This window comes from Heloderma suspectum, chromosome 2 (genome assembly GCF_057233095.1).
Source record: "Heloderma suspectum isolate Gila_16-S chromosome 2, 16-S_ref, whole genome shotgun sequence".
Taxonomy (NCBI): Eukaryota; Metazoa; Chordata; class Lepidosauria; order Squamata; family Helodermatidae; genus Heloderma; species Heloderma suspectum.
Genome location: NC_139459.1, coordinates 114,899,978 through 114,924,296, shown reverse-complemented (window position 1 = coordinate 114,924,296; position 24,319 = coordinate 114,899,978). Strand labels below are relative to the sequence as shown.

At 44.3% G+C, this 24,319-nt stretch overlaps 1 protein-coding gene across 1 annotated transcript; it reads right to left on the bottom strand.

Moving 5' to 3' along the window:
• Positions 1-441: 441 nt before the first annotated feature.
• On the bottom strand, positions 442-22,145 carry ACER2 (alkaline ceramidase 2). Its single transcript, XM_084834578.1, has 6 exons — positions 21,722-22,145; positions 13,188-13,302; positions 10,992-11,133; positions 7,216-7,353; positions 4,593-4,730; positions 442-3,047 (listed from the first exon to the last, which is right to left on the bottom strand). Exons 1-6 carry the CDS (start codon positions 21,896-21,898, stop codon positions 2,861-2,863), a joined length of 897 nt encoding a protein of 298 aa, XP_084690704.1. The 5' UTR covers positions 21,899-22,145; the 3' UTR covers positions 442-2,860.
• Positions 22,146-24,319: the final 2,174 nt, after the last annotated feature.

The window sequence follows — 24,319 nt, the reverse complement described above, 5'->3', positions numbered from 1 at the left end:
TTAAGTTTGGAAACATCACTGGCTCAAACGGTATTTGCAGCACATTGCCCGGAAAGCTGAAACAGCTTTCATGACTTCACAAGCAGCTACACTGAAGCAGAGTATTTGCTGTTGAAACTGTAAGCTCCTTAAAGCTAAAATGGATGCCAGCATACCAGTGCACTCTCTGTGAGCACCTTCTAATTGTGCTATCATGGCAACATGAAACAAAAAACAGATTGGCAGTTAAAACTTCAGTCTTCCTGAGTTCATTTGTTTGCTTGCAGAGAGCCTGGGATTTAAATGCAGATTAAAAGGTAAATTTCTTTTCAAAAAATCTGGTAGATTATTGCTGCATTAATCTTTCAGAGAATTCTACTTGTACAATATTTTAACCATTAACAATGTTGACCTCTGGGGAGGGGGTAAGGCTGTATCATCAGTCATTCCGTACAGAACTTTAACTCTTTCACTGACTTTATTGAGAGCAAAGTTAGGTCAACATGGACCTTTTTTTTTTTTTTTTTTTAAAGAAACAACCCATTTTACTGGTGGTGGAGGAAATCTATTAAAATCAAAGCCTATATGTCTCAATAGAAAAGTAGCCAGAAAAGTGTAGTCTGTGATATGTCATTTATATAATAACGGCCATGGAATATGTGCATTTCTAATGGTAAAATGCTTTCTCACCCACCGTAGCCTAACAATGGCTTTTGATTTATTGACAACACAGATCGACAACAAACAGATAAGACCGAAACCCAGAGATATAGCAAGGAGACACAAATTTGGAGTTTTCCCCCTTAAATCTTCAGTAATGCATTTTGATAGATCTGGTCATTCAAATTTCACACTGATGAGGAAATGGTCATGCATTTAGGGCTCCTAACGTCCTAGCTCACAGCCAGCCTACCACTGGAGTTGCCTTGCTGTGTGACTCATGTTTTCTGTTCCAGGACCCCTTTATGCTGACAACATGGTGCATGGGGCATCATTGGTCTCAAATGCACAACACTATAAAGAGCATTTGCAACTGACTCCCAACTCCTCCATTTTTGTTTTAGTGCCGTTACAAACTCAGAAACACCCTTTCCATCTCTTCAATATGTCAAAAGCAGCAGGTCTTTGACAACATATGTCTAGGGCTGTGCACAAAAGCTAGGATGCCAGCCTGAGCGTATGGGGTTCAGGAGTTTTGCAGAGGGGAAGAGGCCAAGGCCAGTGCCTCCAGCCTACTGGCACTGCCAAACCACCACCGCCACACATAATATATCTGTTTAAAATGCTGGTGCCGCAATGCAATGATGGCAATGGATTGGAGATGGCTATGCCCACAGCCCTCACAATGTTCCTCATAACGCGGCACCACCGAGAAGTATACGAAGGCACAAAGGGCCATGCTGTCAGGCTCGTAGTCCTGAGCGAAGAGAGCAGAATCAGAGACAGCCACTGTAAATCAGCACAAGTTCTAGCCTGCTGTACCTTGCACTGATGCCTGAGTGAAGAACACAGAAGTCACGAGAAGGCAAGTGAAAGATGCTTCAGTCCCCACCTCTGAATGGATATAGATGAGCTTTTACCAAGTGGTAACTTACTACAGCAGCCTTTCCCCAGCATGGTTTCCTCTAGAGGTTTTGGACTTCAACTTCCATCAGTCCCAGCCAGCATAGTCAATAGTCAGGGATGCTGGGAGCTGTACTCCAAAACATCTGAAGAGCATTAGATTGGGGGTGGCTGTACTACAGCAAGCAAGTAATCTGCCACAGAGGATTGCCAACTGGCCAGGAAAAACTTAGAAAAGGACTGGCCTGGCTGGCTCCTATGCCTTTGACAGCAGCTTGAAATACAGACTGTGTCGTATTCATAGCATAGAGGTCAGCATTGTCACCTGCAAAGGTCTGCCAATCAAGCTGCTGCTAAAAACCACAGGACTGGTGTTTTAAAAGTTGGCCACCCTCCTGCAAAATGACACCGAGGCGCTGCCATTCATCAGGTGCAGCTCTGTGGCAAAATGGTTGTGAGAATGGCCTCTGTACTAAGCACAGAAGCCGCTAAATCAACAGGCTGAGAAGAGAACCTACTTCTCAAATGATGATGTACTCATTTTATCCAGAAATGTCTGACCACAGAGTTCAGAATGATCTTTCATTCACACGATGAGTGTATGTATAAATATACTCCAAGTAGCAAAAAAAGGAGAGAGGGAGAAACTGCAAAGCAATTCTATGAAGAACTTCCAACAGCAGTTGGGTCTTGTAGCTAGATCTTGATTTCAAAAGAAAAAAAATGAATGAAGTCTGCCCTCAGAGTCTACAGAGACGTAAATCACAGTGTGGAGCTAGACATTATGGGGCATGCGCAGATGGTTTCTACTATAAAGTTAAGAAAACTAGTAGGACAGGATGTCAGCACGTTCCGTGGTTTCCTGCCTTCCACGAGTGCCAGCCAGCCAACGAAGTGGAGCAAAGAACGGAGCGTGATGATCTCCCATATTTATACTAGCACCTTTACAGGAGGAAGAGAGGACATGGCTTGCTGGTTTTAGCAGCAGCCACACATTTCTCAGTACATCTTGCTCTATCCAGGGAATACATTTGGAGAAGGCTATAGGAAGTGTGCAAAACACAAATCAAACCAGCGCTAATTGAGACATTTAATAGGAAAGCTCCAGAGCCACCAAAACAAAAGGGAATTTCAGGGTCCCAAAGAAGGGATGCAAAAGAGATGTCTTGCTGCTTGTTCCTAAACCCTTTCCACACATGGTGGGCTTGCGAGTCAGAAATAATAGAAAACGGTCCTCGTGGTTTCCACGCAATTTGTAGAGGGAGAGGGGAAAATACGTATTATAGTTCCATTGGCTTCTCTCTGCATATTGAGATGTTCATGTGATCTTCAATGGCGATTTCTTGTGAGCACAGAGGAGGGTGACATAAGGAACCCCAATGAAAGCCCACTTCTCGCTGGGCCAGAACTTAATGACAGGACCTTGCTCGGGGATCTCCGAGACAGCATCAAAGTAGGCAAAACAGACACAGCCCAGGTAAGCAGCAATGCAGATGAGGATGTGCCTGAGAAGAGGAGAGAAAAAAGTGTTAGTGCAATACCAAACAGTTGGGCCCACAGATTTTGGTTTTGCACATTGCTTTGTTCCTCCAAGGTACAACTAAAATTGCTTGAAATTCTGGAAAGAAACATGTTCTATGGCAGGCTTCCCCAAACTGGTACCCTCCAGATGTTTTGGACTACACTCCCAGAATTCCTGATCATTGGCCATGCAGGCTAGGACCGATTCTAGTTGAAGTCCAAAACATCCGGAGGACACCAGTTCAGGGAAGGGTGTTCTACAGCGACAAAAACATGTATGTATCAGCCTTCCCCAACCCGATACCCTCCAGATGTGCTGGACTACAACTTCCATCATCCCCAGGATGGGGAAGGCTGATCATTCATATATACATATATTTTATACACACACACACACACACATGAACTCAGGACTGATGCAGCACCAGGACAGTTAGCCACACCATATATAGATGAAAGAGAAGTCAACAAAAACAGCAGAATATGCAGATTTGCAGGGGAAAAGAATTTTGAAATGGGAAGTGCAACATCTTCCATAAACTGAAAATGAACCCAAGAAGCTGCCCTATACTGAGCCCAGGGCATTGGTCCATCTAGTCCAGAACTGTCAAGTCTCTCCTTTCCCAGCCCCACTACATGAAACCATCTAAGTGGAGATGCTGGAGACTGAACCTAGAACCTCATACATGCAAAGCATCTGCTCTAGCATGGGCTACGGCCCTTGGAAACTTCTACCCAGCAACAGACCACTCAACAACGCAGGTACACACTGTGGGAACAAGGCAGAACTGCAGTGCTCCATACAGTGACACTTTGGGAAGCGAGCCAAGGGGAAGGTGTGAACAGCATCATGCTTGCGTGTTCACCTCTTCATCCCTGGAAGGGGAAGAAGGCAAGGCAGATTGCCTTTCCAGAGATGCTGACCTGGAACTTCAAGGCATGTGCCTGTTGCCTCCCTACCAGGGAACCCACCTTCAAGGAAGCAGGTCACAGCCCAGAGGTTTGCAGCCGATTACTGCGGATGCTCTGTCTGCCTGTTTTACCGCTATCTGAGCAGTAGTGACACATTACTAACACAACTGATTTTGGATGCGGTGCTGTGTACATTGCCAATTTGGATGAGGGTGGTGGGGGGAATAATCATGAACTCTCAAGAACACTTAGCACCAGATCTAGGGGCCAAAGTACCCGTTACTTGAAAGACAAAGCTAGCAGCTCTGCACCTTCTTTAAAAACTAGGAGAGGTCAGAGACCAAATCAGGAACCTTATGCAAGAAAAGAATGTGTTTTACCACTCCTACATTCCTGTTTCCTTGGAAATTCACATCCAGCATCAAAGCAAAAAGACATTTTTTCAATCCAAACACAGATTTTTTAAAATAACAAAGTTATTAAAATAACAAAAAAAATAACAAAGTTAATGTCTGAACTTTTGGTTTCATAAACTGTCAAATTTGACAAGGTGTAACACTGAAAATAGAGAGAAGAAAGGTGGGTGGATAATTAAGAGCAAAACATACAGGACTCACCATACACAGTGCAAATATGGAAAGTTAAATGATGACCAGATCTCGCAAAACACTTTGTCACTGATCCAACAAAAGAGTGCCAGCATCCACCAGAGACCAGAAAAGAGTCCCAGCTTGTATACTCGCACATTGTCACACCTAAAAGCATAAGAGAGGGGTGAGAGATAATTAACAGGCAACACTGTAATTAAATAAATAGAAGATTTAAATCCGATCAGACCAGTCTATACACTGAACAAGGGAAAGGTGGTGTGTTTATATCTCACAGGGATGATCGCACAGGGATGATCGTTATACTTTTTATTAATAAATATTATTAATAAACACTCGGGTACAATTCAGTTGGATTTATGCACCTTTGGCTTATCGATTTCAGTTGCAAGTTTGGAGACCAAATACTAAAAGGTGGATATTATATTTAGTATTGACATAGCTCGTTCCCCAAGTACACAAAGTCAGTTCTGCCGCTGGACTGGACCTCAGGGCTCCAGGAGCACCCCACCCCCAAAGCAACCACACGGAGAGCGGTGGGTGATGGGCTGGCAGCAAACAGACTGGGCACCAGCATTTGGGATGGCACAAACATGCCGGGACCCACTGGGGCCAACAATGCTATCCACAGCATTCTGGCTCTCTCTTTCCATTTCCTTCTCTCTAAAAATATTTTATAGTCAAGGGATGGCCAGCCAGGATAGTGTTACTATTACTACTGTTTGTGAACTACATTAAAAACAGACGGTCTGAGAGTTAATGGCTTGCCTGAGGGCTTCTAAAGGAGGTCATGGTCGAGATGAGGTTTGAACCAACTCACAGCCTGTGCCATTAACTACTACACTGCCTCACCTGTGCCAGTGGTCCACCTTGCTATGATAGCCAATTCAGTCCCCTAATCATGCCCATAAAAGTTTTGAATCTGCCAACCTGTATTAAGAGACCTTCAGTATTTGTTCCTACAACAGGGGTGCGGACCGAGAGCCGGAGGGCTGAATCCAGCCTGTCCCTGCCCCCTTCCCGCTGCTCATTTGATGGTTTCCCAGCTTTTGCACATTTTCCCCATTCTATTCATTCATTCATTCGCAAATATAGCAGAAACTAAAGGGGGAGGCAAATGGAAGGAAAGAAGGAATAGGATATAAAAGCATACCCATTCTCAGTAATCATTTGCAACCCCATTAATAAAAGGAAGAAGAAAAATGGGGGGGGAGGATTTGACACTATTATTTCAAATATATACATTAATATACACAGTCCATATAGCTAAGTAAGCATCCATACAAAGCTGACAACCCTCAACCTTTGCCTTTGGTCCCATCTTGTGTTGCCTTCAACCACACCCACCACTGGAATGTGGCCCCCGAGAGCATCTCCAAAATTTAATCTGGCCCTTGGGCTGAAAGAGATTCAACATCCCTACCCTAGGAAGAGCATCGGAAGACCAGAATTAAAATATTTTGTTCACTTGAACATTCTGGAGAGGGCGTTTCCCAAGCCCTCTTCAGGCACTTATTTCCAAATGTGTGAAAGAGCCTGAGGGAATACGTAGGACTATCTGCACACCATCAATGATGCCCTGTGCACCAGCAGAGCTCCCAAGCCAACACGTGATCAACTGGGTTGAAAAGGGCCCAGCTTCACCACACGTAGGGTTTTGAACACAGGGTCAGGAACCCTGCCTGGCCAATTTTATCGCAAGGAAGAATGGACTATAAAAAACAATGGTGCTGCCTTGCGTTACCCAAGTAGTCCTAATTTCAATGCAATTTCCAACTAAATGAAGCCATTTAGACCTGGAGTCCCCAGCTGGTACCCATGGGTGCCACTATGCCCACAGACACCTTTCCCTGCCCCTTCAATGTGCAGTGCATGCTTTGCCTGAATTTTGTGAGTATTTCTCTGACCATCACCAGTTTGCCTTCTGTGAAATGGGCATTTTGTTGTGCTTTGTGGACGCAAGTAAGTGATTTTGCATATGTGGTTCAGCCCCCACCTCTGCCTTTTACTTAGGTTCTGGGCAAGCTGCTTTTCTTTTAGCATCACCCATATGCCTCCTGGGAACTGGATGTTTTGTGACTGGCCATGCCCACCATGGCAGCCATCTTGTACGAGCACCCACAACACACACTCAACATTCCAAAATGTGTTCACCAGCCCAAAAAAGGTTGGAAACCCCTGATTTAGATGGTGGCAAATGCCAAGCAAGTACAGCTTGCACATTAGGAATCAGGTGGCATGGAGAATAATGCTTTCTCTCAGCATCAAAATCCCATTTGAGGGGCCAAATGACAGCTTTCAAACTGGAACTGGGAGTCTGCCACTAGTTTTCTTAGCTCTGTTACCTGGGTTTTCTGACAAGATCAGTTACAATGCAAACAAGAGAGTAGTTCCATTATGCAACCATTTATCACCATGTCAACCTGTCCACCCAAAGCGGCATCCTTCAGGATGCCTGGAGTGCCTGTGGGAGCATTTCAACTATTTGTATTTTATTCTGTAAATGTAATCCTGCCCTGCCTATATGTGGAAGTCACACAGCTGGAATGTGTTCTACGCAAGTGCTAAGCATGCTTTCAAATATAACCTTCAGGAAGAAAAGCTGCTTCATCACAGACTGACAGGCACCCACCTTTTAAGCTCTGCAACAAGCAGGGCACTGCAGGGAAGACCCAACGTCATCAGCGAGATGTTATTGATGGCAGGCTTAATGAAGGCAAGGCAGGTAGTGACTCCGGAAAGGATGCCCACTGCTGCTTTAAACCGGCCCCTGAATAATAATTTTCAAGAAGAGTCACTTAGCCTTGAAATCAACAGAAGCAATGAACCTAAAACATGATAAATTGCACGTGGATGCCAAGATGCTTGAGGGGGCGGGGGGGGGGGGGGAGTCATGCAGGATGCAAGCCTGCAAGTGCTGCTGATGCACAACCTCTCTCCATTTTAAGGGGGCTTGTGTAAAGGTCCCCTAAAAGCTTAACTAAAATGAACGGAGGCTGAACTGGCCAGTGCTTGGTAGACTGCACCCAAGAAATGCTGACACCATGGAAGGTGTCAATGGCCAGATATACAAGGGCCTTGCTTTTGCCAAGGGGCTATACCAATGTTAAGCAGCCCCTGAACTGCTTTCCTTCAGCCTGTAGCTTGCAGGTGCTCAGGTTAATTCCATCCTCCCCAGTTCCTTCAGCTACAAGAGGGATGCAGTCCCATTTGCAGCTTAAGGATTCTTTGCTGTCCTTCCACTTGTTGACAAATAACTTTTTATTTAAGCTGGTGTGAAAGCGAGCTGGTTGTTGTTTTTATTGTGTTATTGTTCCATTTTTAATTCTGTTTTAATGCACGTGTTTTGTTTATTGTTTTAATTAAGTTTCATTTGTGATTGGAAGTTGCCTTGAGTGCATTTGCTAGAAAGGCAGGGTACAAATCACATCAAACAATATTATCCTCAAGACGACAGGATCCTGCCCCCCCTCCCCGCCCATGAAGCCCCACTCCCATCCCAGGTGACTGCAGGCAGAACTGGGGAGGATTCCAATTAAGCTTTAGCTCATTTGGTTGAGGGAGCTTCCCCAAGCTTGGTCAGTCAAGCTCAGAGAGTTGCATAGCCCCCTTGCAGTCCTGAGCCTCAAAGACTGTCTGGAGTTGTACACGGTGGGCTGCCGCAGGGCCTACACAGTTTCCTGGAGCCTTAAACACCAGCCTTCATGGACTTTTGCTCACTTCCTTCAAGTGTCCAGGACTTGGATTACAACACAGATAAGATTTCATGGCAGCAGCTGAAAGCACACTGGAAACAAAAGCAAAAAAGTGCTTTTTGATAACAAAACCAGCAAAAGCTAAATTGAAAGGCTCAGTGTATTCAGACTTCCCAGGATTAGCCCAGACTCAATTAAATCCCTGCTGAACTGTCTACAGATCAGCACTGAACTGTCTTTAGATCAACAGCATCCCAAGAACTGTGCCAGAGCCAACTCTGTTGATTATTTTTGAAAACATAGCATCGAGGAAGTCAGTTTGAACCAGGAAATGTCTAGCCCTGTTAACACAGCTGTCAGAACAGCTGGTTACTGCAGGCTGAGCCTCACCCTACATTTTGTACTTGGGAACAGATAGCAGAGCCCAAAGGCACCCATACTTCTTGTTAAATGTGAAGGGTGTACTCCTGCAAAATGCATGCCACATCCCTTTAAAATACCCAGAAGCAGGTAGGAAAAAACACCAGGCACTCACCTATAAGCACTTTAAAAGGAACACACATTCTATGGTCACATGCCGTTCACACTGAACTTGGTGGGTGAATTTTGCCTTCAGATGTACACACCCAAGTACAAAATGAAAACTTATAATTGGTCCTCGGAGGACAACAACTGCAGAAATGCTAAAGGGTTTATTAGCTGATTAATGAGCCTTATGTAACCATATACAACCATTACAACAACACAGAATGTTCTGCAGCTGCCACTCAACCGGGTGTTTGAACTCAGCCCGTTATCAAAGAAAAACAGTAGACGCTTGGCCTCAATTCATTGGGAAGAGCAAGACTGTCAGTGTGTAATTTCACTGGCAAAAACAAGTCTCATTCAAGAATGCTAAAGTCACAAGCCTGAGCTGGCAGCCGTTAGCTAGTTGAGAGAGGGTGGGTTTGGGGTTTGTTCTTTTTTACTGTGAGCAATTTCAGCAGTATTCTAATGGAAAGGTCAGGTCTGGGTACTTGAAGGGAAAAAAGAGAGAAGTAAGACAAGTGAATGAAGACAAAACACAACCAGCATATTCTGGGAAGGCAGAAAGCCAGGGCAGTCTTTTGTGAAGCACTGAATTGTCAGGGAACCCTTTCTACCTCTGCTTGCCTGCGTAGGTGCCAGGACATATAACGTGGAAGCCAGAAGGGCAGTGTAGCTTTACTCACAGTCATATGCAGAAGACACCCGTAACTCATTGCCAGAGGCAACTTATCACGTGGCAAGCATGAATGTGGAGTCACCGGACACAAGATCGAGGCAATTTCTTTTTAAAGGTTCAGTATTAAAAGTGTATCCTGCCCTTCCTCCAAAGAGCTCAGAGTATGCTGTGGCTACGCCCACCTTAGGGAAAGTCTTCCCCACTGGAATTTGGGAGGCATCCGCTGTGGCATGTTCTAGGAGCCTATTAAAGACCCATCTCTTTACTCAAGCTTTTCTCTGAATGATTGTGCTGCCCAGCTAGTTTGTCTTTCAACTGTGTTTTTAGTTTTGGTTTTAAAATATTTTTAAAAATTTAACTTAATGACCCTTTGTATCTATTATGTTGCATTTTAATTTTTGATCTTTTAAACTGCTTAGAGATATTTTTAGATATGGTAAGCAGTAAATAAATTGATTATGTCAATAAAATGAATACAACTAATAATGTGTTAACCTTACAATAACCTTGTAAGGTTATTGAGAGAGAGAGAGAGAGAGAGAGAGAGAGAGAGAGAGAGATTTTTCTAATCCCCTGACTAGGTAGCTGAGTTTCCTTATGCTCCCCCCGCCTTCCCACACATTTCAATGACATGGAAGAAAATGCTCTAGTCATGTAACAAGCTGCTCCACATCATCAACAGTTTATTATATGGTAAACACTTGCCATAGCGAGAGACTGCGTGCCACGTCCATGTGGAGGCGGTGATATATTGACCTGCCCTTCAGAACACAAGCAGAACAGGGGATGGAACTAGAGACAGCAGAGATTCCACCAACAGAAGAACTCACTGGGGGGCTGCGGGTTTAGCAACAAAACCACGAGAAAGCCTACTCTTCCTACCCATACAGCATGGCGGGGGGGGGGGGGGGGCTTGTGCCCCTCCAGATGTTGTTGGACTGTGACTCCCATCAGCCCAAGCCAACATAACCAATGGTGAGGGATGATGGACGTGGAAGCTGCACTCCAACAACATCAGGGGTGGGGGTGGGGTGGAGGTCACAAGTTGCCCACCCCTGTATTGCAGGCTCCTGCAGGACAGCAGCTTTCAGCCTTCCCAAACAGACGCTGGCCCCACCTCTAATCTCAGTTTGCAACATGGGGCTCACTTTAGCTTCTTCGTTGTTGTTTTTTATTTCATAGGGTTGCCAGGTTGCAGCCTGGAGATTGCCCCTTGACCTTTAAAACTGCTGCTAAATTGGGAGATAAGGCTGCTTTGCCTCTCTCCTCCCCATGAAGGAAGGGAAGGGTGGCCGAGGGACAAATGGGCAGGAGAAGCTATAGCTGACCCCACCCCCACCCCAATTTCAGTAGCAATTTTAAAGGTAAAGCTGGAATCTCTGGGTTGCAGCCTGGCAACCCTATGTGTCTACATTTATCTTTCACTCCTATAGTCTTCTTTTGCCTTCCCTCTTTCAGGAAGATGCATACAATGCTATTGAGATTCCCCAGCAGTTGAAGAGACATTACCTGTCATTCCTAAACATTTTGGGTAGATATCTTCTGGGAAACCACATAGCCAGAGCACACATCAGAACCCAGAGTATAGCGAGCTCATCGAGCATCTGACCCAGGAAACTAAGAGTAGCGTGGAAGTAGACAGATCCAATTCCTAGAGGGGCACATTAAAAAACAAGGGTTCATTATGCTGCTGCGAAAACACTCTCATCTCAGTGAGGTCCAACAACAGTAGATTGTTTTGCAATGATGAATGTCTAAAAATTAAAGTTATACAGCTCAACTGGAACACACAGCCAAAAGCCAACTTATAAAAAATACAAGATAAACTAAAACCCAAATAAGCTGCAAAACCGAAATCAAACCATACATTTAAAAATGTTTTAACTGAGAATGTGTGTGTGTGTGTGTGTGTGTGTGTGTGTGTGGGCGGGGGGGGGGGGTTAAATGTTTTAACCGAGACATTATGTATTCTGTTTTTAAATATTTTAACTGTGGATATTTTGCATTTTAAATGTTATGTGTTGTAAACTGCTTTGAAATGTCTTTTTAGATATAGTCAAGTGGTCTATACATTTATTAAATAAATACAACTTTAAAGCAACGTATTTCTGAAAATCTTCATCTGTTTGCGTAAATTGGCCACAGTGGGCTGTCGAATGGTCCACCTTTTTTTCTGGCAAGCCAGACTGTAATAAGCCTCAGACCACCCAAAAAAGCTCCACTGGGCAACTCTGTGCAGACACAATGGTGGCAGAGAAGTGTAATTTCTTTGCCGCCCTCATAGCCACAGAGAAGGCTTTAAAGTGAGCTCTAGCCCATGTTCGATTAGACTCGTTCTGAGTTTTCCACCAACATTGCTCTGGTTAATGTTCCACTTATTTCATCGCCTGCAGTGCCATACAAAGCCAGGGGGCTAGTCTGGCTTCACTCTGTGGGACAGAACACTCAGGAGCAATCGTGTCAGCCACCTGGGCCATTTCTCCATTCCAGAGATCAACCAGGACTTTGACAAAATTGCCTGCCGAGGTGACAGGAAAATTCCCAAGAGCCATCAGAAAACCATCTGGATCCATCAGTCCCCTGGGGTGGACCATCTTAATTGGCCTCCCATCCCTGCAAAGGCTCCGAGTCCAAGCAAGTCTGAACCCCATCAGGGAGTGATCTGTCCATGACAGTGGAGCTACTGAAAGTTCTTCCACCCCCAGTTCACTATCACCTCACCCTACGCAGAAGACCAGATCGAAAGTGTACCTGAATAAGTGGGGCCAGATACTAATTGGTGTACCTGAATAAGTGGGGCCAGATACTAATTGGGACAGACCCATGGTTGCCATGGAGGCCATTAAGTCCTGAGCCCCTCTCGACAAGTCAGCCTCAGTGTGTATGTTGAAGTCCCACAGCACAACAAGCTGCAGAGAGTCCAGCATCCACCCTGAGACCACCTCGGCTAGCTCAGAAAGGGAAAACTGCTGAGCAGCGGGACAGGTGGTACACCAACAGAATCCCTATTTTGTCCTGAACACCCACCTTCAGATACACACACACACACCTACTACTACTATGACTATGTAATTATGTTTTTATTGCAGTGATGTGTAGTCCAATCATATGTATATTTACTCAGAAGAAAGTCTCACTGAGCTCCATGGGGCTTACCTCCAAGTAAGTGAGGATACGAGTGCAATATTAATGTTTTCTACAGTGCAGTCCTATACATGTCAACTCAGAAGAAAGCCCTGTTGAGTTTAATGGGACTTAGATTTAATGGGATCAGGTATGTGTGCATAGGACTGCAGCCCTAGGGTTTTAAACTACTGGGCACTGCTTTGGATGCCTATGGGCAGAGAATGTGAAAGACAAATATGATAAAAGAAATTAAAAAATTATTTAAGTAAACTTGGCTTGCTACAGGAAAAGTGGTGGGCAAAGGAGCCAGTGGAGTGGATGAACACAGACTCCATTCTTTCTTGCTGGCCATTTGTAGCAATTGTCATCATCTTATTTAAGCATATAGCAGGATATACTGAGGAGATCAAAATGACATCAACTGGTAATATTTTATTTTGGGATGTTATTGTGCTACTATAGACCACACTCCAAACATCAGCGGCACCTTATTTTCTTCCTGTGTGCGTGCCATTTAAAAATAAATAAATAATTTCCTCCATTTTCAGGACACGTATGGACAGACACAGAAGAACTTACCAACAACTACCAGCAGGGTCCATATTAAATATATTCCGCTGTTGAAGCAGGTGGCATATTGTCGAAATAAGCACATACATATGGGTGGCAAAACAAAAAATAAGATGTTGCTTATCTAGGGGGAAGAAATGAAAAAAAATATTAAGCAAAAAGCAATGAAATAAACTTGCATTTTTAATTAAGGACTCATGGGTGGGTGCGGGAGATCTTACACAACCAAGTGAGTTTAGGACATATTCAGGCAGTTGTGTGGATAAAACTAGAATCCCCAAGATCCACCAAGAAGAGCCAGGTGCAAAAGACATACACTTTATGTTAAAGAAAAGGATGCCCCCGAACACATTCGGAGCCTATGGGTTTTCAGTATCAGAACTGAACTATGCTCACACTCCCATCACACAAAAGTCCACTCTTGATTACCAAAAGCTTTCTTCAACAGCCCAATTTTGTGTTGCTCTTATTGTTAAAAAATTGTGACTCAGAAAGCATTGCAGACCTACCACAGAGCACCCAGAGATCTACCAGTAGATTCCGATCTACCTTCTGCCCATTCCTCTCTGAGGGGACACAATGTCTGATTGTCCAAGAAAGCACTTGCCCCATCTGGCCTCCTCAGCCAACATTAAGCAGTTTTCAGCATATTGCCAACCCCTTCCTCTTGAAATCAGTGGGACATAAGCAGTCCAAACCAGACATGGAAGTCCTGAGATTGGATTGCCCCACCTATTTTTATAGGAAGCAAGCAGCCACCACCAGAAATGTACTGGGGGGTCATACTGTTGGAGGAAGGGGTTAACCACCCCCTACTCACCCCACTTCTATCTAGATCCTTCCCAAGGTGCTATTTGCCCCATTGGAGAAAACGTACAGGTAATGTGGCCCTAAGGGTATGTCTGCATGGTGAGAACATGGGTGGGTGTATACATGCGAAGCACAAAAAGCCAGCTTTGGGGACATTAGTATATTATGCAGTAGTATGGTATTTTGGAGCCTACTGGAATGTTGTGTTTGAAGGCACTGTATTAGCTGTTTGAGAAGCAGCAACAATCTTGTTTAATATATTTTTATTTGCCCAGGTTTTCACTAATATAGAACTGTTTGCTTGGTTGTTCTAATCATTGTGATGCAAATCATTGCACTCTTTTTATATTGTGATCTGTGGCTTGCGATAAATTTTTGTGGAGCTACATATTTTATTGACATTTTTTAACGCAAACAGCTTTGGGCATGACATATATGGAAAGGCAGTATATAAAGTTATGACAATACAGCAATTCTGGTTTAGCATTCTAGTGCATATTAATGACATTAATATGTCATTTGCTCCCATTATCATTAAATGCTTGGAAGAGGCATTGGAATTAGTATTTCAGATCATTAAAAAAAACTAAGATCATGGCATCTAGCCCCATCACTTCCTGGCATATAGAAGGGGAAGAAATGGAAGCAGTGACAGATTTTATTTTCTTGGGCTCCAAGATCACCGCAGATGGTGACTGTAGCCATGAAATTAAAAGACGCTTGCTCCTTGGGAGGAAAGCTATGGCAAACCTAGACAGCACAGTAAGAAGCAGAGACATCACCTTGCCGACAAAGGTCCGTCTAATCAAAGCTATGGTTTTCCCAGTAGTAACGTATGGCTGTGAGAGCTGGACTGTAAGGAAGGCTGAGCGCTGAAGAATTGATGCTTTCGAACTGTGGTGCTGGAGAAGACTCTTACGAGTCCCCTGGACTGCAAGGAGGTCCAATCAGTCCATCCTAAAGGAAATCAACCCTGAGTGCTCATTGGAAGGACAGATACTGAAGCTGAAGCTCAAATATTTTGGCCACCTAATGCAAAGAGAAAAGTCACTGGAAAAGACCCTGATGCTGGGAAAGACTGAAGGCAAAAGGAGAAGGGGACGGCAGAGGATGAGATGGCTAGATAGCATCACCGATGCAATGAATATGAACTTGAGCACATCCTGGGAGAGAGCGGAGGACAGGAAGGCCTGGCATGCTATGGTCCATGGGGTCATGAAGAGTCGGACACGACTTAATGACTGAATAACAATTACAGGTCTCAGAGAATGTGAAATTCAGGGAGGCAAAACTGTCACTTGTGGCTTGTTTTCTTTCCAGAATATCTGCTTCAAATTAAGGACACTGCAGAGTGTCTGGTCACAGTGCAATCATTTCCTGTACCTCATAATTTATAGTGGATGGGAGCACACAGTTGGAGCAAACTCCTATCACATCATATTGGTGACATGCTATATCTATGTATAGGTGAAAATGTAAAGGCAAGGTACAGATTGTTAAGAATCAATCCTTTCCTGAACTCAGCTCAGTCGGCATCAGCAGTTCATCTGTAAAATGGGAATAATATTGGCTGTGTTTGCATGTAATGCTAAGCCATAGTTCATGTTAACCATGGTTTGTTGGTTTAGCCATGAATTGTCTTACAGATGAACAAACATACCGCAGCTTGTTTTCCCTCTTTCTGGTTTGTTTCTCTCCCACCCATTTTGTCAGAGCGATTTTATTTTCAGGCTGCTCTTGCTAGGCTCCTCTGTTTCAGGGTGGACAGTAGCACAAACATGTGAGGGATAAACCACAATTTGGGGTTCAGTCATCACAATAAGCCATGGTTGAAGTAAGCCAGACATTGTAAGCCAAAAACAAGCCATGGGTTCTCGTTCCAGTTTGAAACTGATTAAAAAACAACAAAAAGGTTTGTTTGCAGGGATGGGTTGAAACACAATGAGAAACCATATTTCAACAATCCACACCACAGCTTAGTGTTATGTGCTAACCAAGCCAATTATTCACTTTAGCTTCCTTCATGTACATTATGCATTATACACTGGCGCAAGATAGATGTGATGGAGAATTACCCACTCTGAACATCAGATACAGGGTGGTGGATAAATACTAACAGCAGCAACAGCTTATACTTACAAAATGCAGTCACTTAGTATGAGGATTGTACTCTAAAAAGCACATGCTAGTTGCATAAAAGATTATGAGTGGCCTTTTGTTTAGAAGATGTAGAATGGCTTATTTTGGGGGCTGGCTCATATATGGATTTTATACTGCCTGTAAGCTAGCTTGAAGGCTTGATGGTAGAAAGGTGGGTATAAGTATTTTTAAATGAGGAAATAAATATTAGAGGGGACCACACCTTCTTAACCCCAATGAGCTGCAAGTGTGACATAACAAAAATCACAAGATAATATTCATAAATGTAATCCAGATTCTTTACTCCCTTGTCCTAGGGAACCATTCCTCTTCCAATAGCTAAAAACTTGTTCCAGCTTCCAAACAAAATATGGTGATCACCCATTAATAACCATGAATTCCCTACAAGGCCCAAGGGCAAGTCCCCCATCAGAAACTCTGCCAAAAACAACTGTACAGAAGAGTATTACGTATAGCCCACAGACTAGGCCTAAATGAAGTGTACAAGTTGCTGGGTGATACAGAAGTGAAAGGCATTTACACAGGTCATTCGGAGAAATAAAAATTTATCAGTAGCTTTAAACATTCAAGTTACTAGGCTGGCCACATTGCCCACGAATAACTTGTATACAATTCTAATGGGGTAACTTTGGAAGATAAGTGTAGCTGTAGGACAATGTTTATAACCCTTGTGATGCAATAATAATGGCAAAAAAATTATTTGGAGGGAGCTGATGAAATATTTGCCCAAGTGTTTTGTTTAGGAGTTTTAAAGTGTCATTTACAAAGGTTCTGACTCTTGGATATTACAAGATATTTTCTCAGCTTTAATAAGTTTGCATCCTCCAAATGAAGTTTGAGTCTCTCCCCACCCCCGTTTGCTTTCTTTCTTACAACTGTATGTTAGTATGATGGGGGGGGGGGGTTTACAATGTATAGTTTAAGGGGCATCGTTAATCTAAGCTTTATAATGAATTTAAGAGAAAAATTCCAGTTCTAGCTAAAAGCATCATAAAACCATTTCATGTAGAAAGTGATACTGTGGATCTCTTTTTACTGACAATTATACAAGTCTTGCATAACTCTCCCAAACAAACATTACACAATTTTAAATCCAAAATTTGGACTGGAATAGATTGATCAGCACTTAGGTTTAGAGAAAGTAAGCACTTTGGCATGCATTAACATATCCCTGTGACCTTTCCATTTAATACAATAAAAGATTTTAACTGAAAAATGTGTCACATGACATTCATAGCAGTAAGCATAACAGGGATTTCCACCAAAAATATTGTTTTCTCTAAACCATTCACACATGCAGTTGTGGTTCAAAATAGCTTACAGCACTGCTGAGCTCTTCTACATGGTTATAACTGCTTAGTGGAAAGTGGCAGCCAACTTTGGAACATATGAGCACCACAGTAACGTGGTAGAGAATTTGCCACTAACATCAATGACATTTAAATTGAAACCTTATACCAAATGGTATCAGGGCTTGCCTTGCCATGGAGCTCGGTGAAGCAACCTGTTTCTTGCAGCACCATGGGGTATGGGGACGTGGAAATAGCCAAGAAGAGGAACTGGTGCCTGAATGGTGCAGCAAGATGCACGTGTACAGTTCCAGTCTCACCTATCACATTTCAACTCTACCATTCCATGAACAAGTTTGTAATTAATAATAGCCAGACTTAAGGTGACAACTCGCATTTACAATTGAGTTAGGCTGTTGGTCATGCACATTATAAAACTTCCATACATTTGGACAGAAAGGAGTAATCTCTAACACACTGTGTCAACACTGCCATAAGGACAGGAACCTATTGTATTCTAGTCAAGCAAGCAAATAAACTTGACTGTTCATTAAGGTCATAATTAGGCACTCTGCTCCTGGTGTCTTCTTTTTTTTGGGGGGTCAGGTGGGTGATTACTGGACACAGGGTCTTCTCTGAGTGGCACCCCAATGATGGATTACCTCCTCCAGAGACACTTGTGTGGCACCTACCCTCCTATCCTTCAGGCAACAAGTTAAAACCATTTTAGGGTGCAATCCTACGCATGTTTAGACAGAAAAAAGTCCTACAACTCCCAGAATTCCCCAGCTAACATGGCTGGCTGGGTAATGCTGGGAGTTGTTTAGACAGAAAAAAGTCCCACATGCATAGGATAGCACCTTTATTCTCTCAAGCTTTTGGCAAGTAACAGCATGACCTCTCTGTCATTTGTTGCCTGCTGGCGATGGTTATACTGCTATCTTATGTGGTTTTAAAGATAAAAATAAGAATGTATGTGGATTGTACTTGACATTGTTTTATTTTGGATAATAAGCTGCCCTGGTATAAATGTTTTCAAATAAGTAACCCGGACAGGATACAAGACAGCATGCAGCGGTTTTCTCACCAGGATAGGTGCCATTTCACACACTACCAAATCTCTATACAGGTATGAATTAATGGTTTTTAAGTTCCCACAGACAACTAGGTGAATAGCTAATACAAATCACCTCCAGCTGTCTAAGTAGAGTTAAACTGGAAGAGAGTTGACTCTTTTTCTGCTATCTGTGCACCCAAGTGACTTACCATAGATATGTGGGAGCAAGAAGCTAATAGAAATGTTTCACAAGCTATTATTTAGCTTGGCAAATAAGCCCAGAAAAGTTAACACAATACCCTTATGCACAGTGCCTTGCGTAAGTATTCACTCCCCTTTGACTTTTCCACATTTTGTTGTGTTACAACCTGGAATTAAAATGGATTTAATTGGCATTTTTACATTTAATTTACACAACATACTGAGTGCTTTGACAGTGCAAAATATTTTTATTGTGGCACGAAAGACACACAAAAACAAACTGCCATTTGTTGGTTGCATAAGTATTCAGCCCCCTGAGTCACAACTTGGTAGAAGCAACTTTTGCCAGCAATTACTGCTGTGAGTCTGTTTGAGTAAGTCTCTACCAGCTTTGCACATCTCCATCGTGCAATTTTTGCCCATTCTTCTTGGCAAAATTGCTCAAGCTCTGTCAGGTTGAATGCAGACCATTGGTGAACAGCAATTTTCAAGTCTTGCCACAGAAACTCAATCGTAATGAAGTTTGGGCTTTGACTAGGCCATTCTAAGACAAGTTGTTGTTTTTAAACTACTCCAGTGTGGCTTTAGCTGTGTGTTTAGGGTCATCACCCTCCTGGAAGGTGAACCTCCGTCCCAGTCCCTTGCAGACTGAAACAGGTTTTCCTCTAGAAGTGCCCTGTTTTTGGCTCCATCTATCTTGCCCTCAATCCTAACCAGTTTCCCAGTCCCTGCCGATGAAACGCATCCCCACAACATGATGTTGCCACCATCATGCTTCACCGTGGGGATGGTGTTCTCAGGGTGAGGAGCAGTGTTGGCTTTGCACCACACATAGGGTTTTGTGATAAGGCCAAAAAGTTAATTTTGGTCTCAGCAGACCAGAGAGCCTTTTTCCACATGTTTGCTGCATCTCCCACATGCCTTTTGGCAAAATCTAAATGGGATTTGATATGGTTTTCCATCAATAGCTTTCTTCTCACCACTCTTCTATAAAGCCCAGCTTTGTGGAATGTCCAGGTGATAGTTGTCTCACTATCATCTGGACATAGTTTTTCCCATCTCAGATGCATTTTGCATCCGAGATGTTTTTCCCATCTCAGCTGCGGATCTCTCCAGCTCCTTCAGAGTTACCACTGGCCTCTTGGTTGCTTCTGTGACTAATGCCTTCCTTATCCAGTCACTGAGTTTTGGTGGATGACCTTCTCTAGGCAGAGTTGTAGTTGTGCCATAGGCCTTCCATTTTGTAATAATGGATTTATCAGTGCTCTGAGGGATGTTCATAGTTTGGGATTTATTTATTTTTTAATAACCCAGCCCTTATTGGTGCTTCTCCAGAACTTTATCCCGGACTTATTTTGATAGCTCCTTGGTCTTCATGATGCTGTTTGTTTAGATATGCTACCCAACAAACTCTGGGGCCTTCCAGAAATAGGTGTATGTAATCTAAGATCATGTGACACTTGAACTGCACACAGGTGGCCTCCATTCAACTAATTATGTGACTTCTGAAGGCATTTGGTTGCACCAGGGTGTCACAGCAAAGGAAGTGAATACTTGTGCAATCCAGACTTTCAGTTTTTTATTTGGAAAGCATTGCATAAAACATGTAGATTTTTCCCACGCTTTGACATTATGGACTATTTTGTGTACAGCGGTGACAAGAAATCCTAATTAAATCCATTTAATTCCAGGTCGTAACACAACAGAATGTGGAAAAGTCAAAGGGGGTGAATACTTATGCAGAGCACTGTAGAATGCAGAATGTAATGACATATGTATCCATGCCACGATTTCACATGCATATATGATCCTCAACATGGGCAAAGGGACTTACAAGCAGGATAATACAAGTCCTGCACAGATGCAAGTCTGCAAAGGAAATTTGCTAGTGCGTATCATCCCTGTAAATTGTTAAATTCCTCCACAGCAGCCTGTTTTCTAAAGTAATTTTTTTATTGCATTTATATCCTGCCTTTTTTCCTCCAAGGAACCCAAGGCAGCTTACGGGATCCTCCTCCTCTCCGTTTTATCCTTACAACAAGCCTGAGAGGTAGGTTGGGCTGAGAGTCAGTGACTGGCCCAAAGTCACCTAGCGTTCCAGGGCCGAGTGGGGCTTGGATCTCCCAGCCCAACATTGTAGCTATTACACCACATCGTCAATCTTTCGCTTTAACCTAAAACCAGATTTAAATCTGTTCTTTGCTCCATTAATCTAATTCACTCAATTTAAGCTTTATCCTCCAATCTGAACATCATTCCAAATGACAGTCCAGTCCAGCTCCTCTCAAAATAAGTGGTTACTCAAAATGGCTATCGAGTCTTCCCAAATTTGGGGGAATAAATATACCAACACACGCACACATTTGAAACTCCATCCTCTTTTTTTCTGATTTTACAGAAAAGCTCCCCTGCTAGGGGAAAAAAATATATATGTGCTTATAACAAATCCTCTGGCCTCTGTATGCATTTATCAGTGACTCAAACAACAAGACTACTCAGACCATTTGAGCTGCATCTTTAAAAAAAGACCACAACTTCTTAGGAATATAACTGACCACATACAGCAGGATCCTGTGCATGTTTATTCAGAAATCCCACAAATGGGGCTCACTCTTCAGCAAGAGTGCACAGGATTGCAGCCTTGCTGGGAAGCTGCATTTCACATATAACACTGGGCACCTCATTCCCATTTTATTTTGCCAAAATACTATGACCTCCATTGTTTTAGCGAGCAGGCCAACTGGTGCACAGCGCCTTGCCGCTCCACCACGCGAGGCAGCGTCAAGGCAGGCACTGGAAACCAGCTTCTCCGAGATCCACTTCCATATTAACTGACTGCCCCTCTACGAGCCGCTGTTCGCAAAAATAAAACGATGATGAGGACGGGGATGGGGAGGAAAGGTGCACGCGGAAGTAAACATATCCGTGCATTAGGCACCACCGGGCATTTGCAGACCCCTCGACAAACGCACCCCGCGCCCCAGGCTGGCACGCGACGCGCACGGCGAAGGGCCTGCGACACGCACCGTGTTGTAGAACTCGGCGATGGCGGGCACGATCGTGTAGTTATCCTCGCACCAGTCTAGCTCGGAGCTGCCAGCCCGCAGGTGATCCCACAAGCGGAGGGTAATCATGACCGGCCCAGCGCCTCGGGTCCGCTCGGGAGAGGCTTCGACAGCGAGCAGACCCCGGGCGCCGCGCATCAGGCGGAGGGGCAGCGGACGGGCTCGCGACACGGCTCCAGCTCCCGCCTCTGTCCAGAAAGCTCCGGCTGCAGGGTTGCTGCGTTATCTTTCCCTGCTGCTGCTCTAGCCGGATATGACCCGCTCAGCTGCACCTTTGGCCGCCGCAACCTGTCGGACGCCAGCCCAGGGCGCCCTGCCCCGGGTCCGCGGGAGGCTTCCCCACCGCGCCAGCGCACGCCTCCTCCCGGCCGGCCCCGTCCTCTCCGCGGCGCGCCTGCGCGAAGTCGCTCGGCCGGCGCTAGGGCCGCCGGCGGTCACGTGGGAGAGCGCTGTCGCTTCGCCCCTCCCCCGCCCGCTCTGTGCGCGCAATCCTACGCGTGGGATCCTAAGAGGGGAGTCGCCAAATGCTGAAGTGGGCCCCTTATCCAGCGCCGCTGAAGCTGGGGGGGGGGGGGAGAGGGAATTCTCCTCTCTTCTGCACAACGGTGAAGGTGCAGGAGCAGCTGTCGTCTTTTTCCAGCTGGCCTCCCTCGCTGCGCCCCTTCATGGATCGCTGCCTTGTTGTGGCGAAGGGGCTTGCGCAACTCAGTGAAGCCGTAAGCTGTGCCGTGCAGGGCCACCCAAGACGGACAGGTCATGGCGGGGAGTTCTGACAAACTGTGGTCCACTGGAGAAGGAAATGGCAACCCACTCCAGTATTCTTGCCAAGAAAACCCCATGGAACGTATCACAAGGCTAAAAGAGATGATGCCGGAACATGAGCCCCTCAGGTCGGAAGGTGTCCAACATACTAGCGGGGAAGAGCAGAGGGACTTTCCAAGTAGCGCCAGAAAGAGTGATGAACTTGAGCACGCTCCGAGAGAGAGCGGAGGACAGGAAGGCCTGGCGTGCTATGGTCCATGGGGTCACAGAGAGTCGGACACGACGACTGAACAACCACCGTCGCTACGATCTTATGCTTTATTTTTCATTGGGGGTTAAAGATGTGTTTAAGTGCTTATTGTGTGTTTAATGTGCTTATTAGGAGCCACCTCGTGCATCTCGGAAAACTCTGACCTCATGCATGCTTACTCCAAAGTAAGCCCCACGGGCTTATTACTCCTAAGGAACTGGTCACAGGATTACAGCATCAGGCCCAAAACAGAAATTACCTTAAATCTGTGTCAAGCAGCTTCATCTTTTTTTAATTTTTACTCTAGAGTAAAAACAAAACTCTAGAATCAGGACCCTGACCCGGGGGAAGGGAGCTAGGAGGGCTTTTAGGATTCCCGTACCTACTCTAGAGTAAACAAGAAAAAACTATAGCTCCTAGACATCGATTTAAAGGAATGTTTGTTTTGGACCTTAGTACGTTGCGAAAGATACTCACAAGGTAATGTACCTATTACACAGAATGAAGTGGTCAGATTCTGGGCTCAACCACATTCAGCTGCAGGTTGACATGTTCATATCTGAGGAGGGAGGAAAAATCATTCCAGATGTATCCACCTTGTTTCAATACTCTGAACTAAAATAAGCAAGCTTCACTTACCCAGTTTTGTATGCCTGCAGACACTGGAAAGTATGAACGGGAACAATGGAAGGGAATAGCCTGTGTGTGCTATTGGAATACATCAGTGGGGCCAGATTTTGGAAAAGATATGTTTTTCTTGGCTAAGAACGGGTCACTGTATGTGTTGGACAAGGAGTACTAAACACAAGGGCACTTCCTGGTGCCTGGAGCATTATGCTTCTTTGTACGAATAGCTGAGAAAACTAATCTACAGGAAGTATTTCTGGGAAGAAACTGCCCAGTAGAGGGAAGATGTCAGTCAAATAAATGAGGTCATTGCAAAAGGAAACTGAAGATTTTGTCATAAGTAGCGTACTGTGAGTTCCTAAATTAACGGTGGTACATCAAATACCACACTGAGTGTACTAACCCAAGGATATGGCTACTCAAACTTTGACAGTTTAGGACAGTAAGTCTCCCTAAGATGTCAAAATAATAATGATAATAGCAGTAATAATCCCATAATAATGACCCAACTTGGCATTCACAAGGATAGACAGATAATTATTATAATTTCCAAAATGTGGGAAGCTGCCTTATACCAGGGCTTTACTATTTGTCTATGGAGCCCAGTATTGTCAAACTGGCAGTGGTGCTTCAAAGCCTGAGGTCCTTTCTAGCACCTACTACCTGATTCTTTTAACTGGAGATGCTAGGGATTGAACCTGGGACTTTCCATGTCCAAACATGTCCTCTTCCATTGAGCTATAGTCCCCGTTTGGTCTGATCCAGCATGGCCCTTCTTTTGTTCTCATAAGAACATAAGCCATGCTGGATCAGACCAGCGTCCATCTAGTCCAGCATTCTGTTCACTCAGTTATTGACCAGGAACCGACAAGCAGGACATGGGTGCAACAGCACCCTCCTGCCCATGTTCCCCAGCAACT

Excerpts from the sequence above, each read along its gene's own strand:
- ACER2 (XM_084834578.1), bottom strand. The coding sequence starts at position 21,898 with ATGCGCGGCGCCCGGGGTCTGCTCGCTGTCGAAGCCTCTCCCGAGCGG. Across the intron at positions 13,303-21,721 it reads TCGCCGAGTTCTACAACACG|ATAAGCAACATCTTATTTTT; the intron begins GTGCGTGTCGCA and ends TCTTCCCCCTAG. Across the intron at positions 4,731-7,215 it reads CTTGTTGCAGAGCTTAAAAG|GTGTGACAATGTGCGAGTAT; the intron begins GTGGGTGCCTGT and ends TTATGCTTTTAG.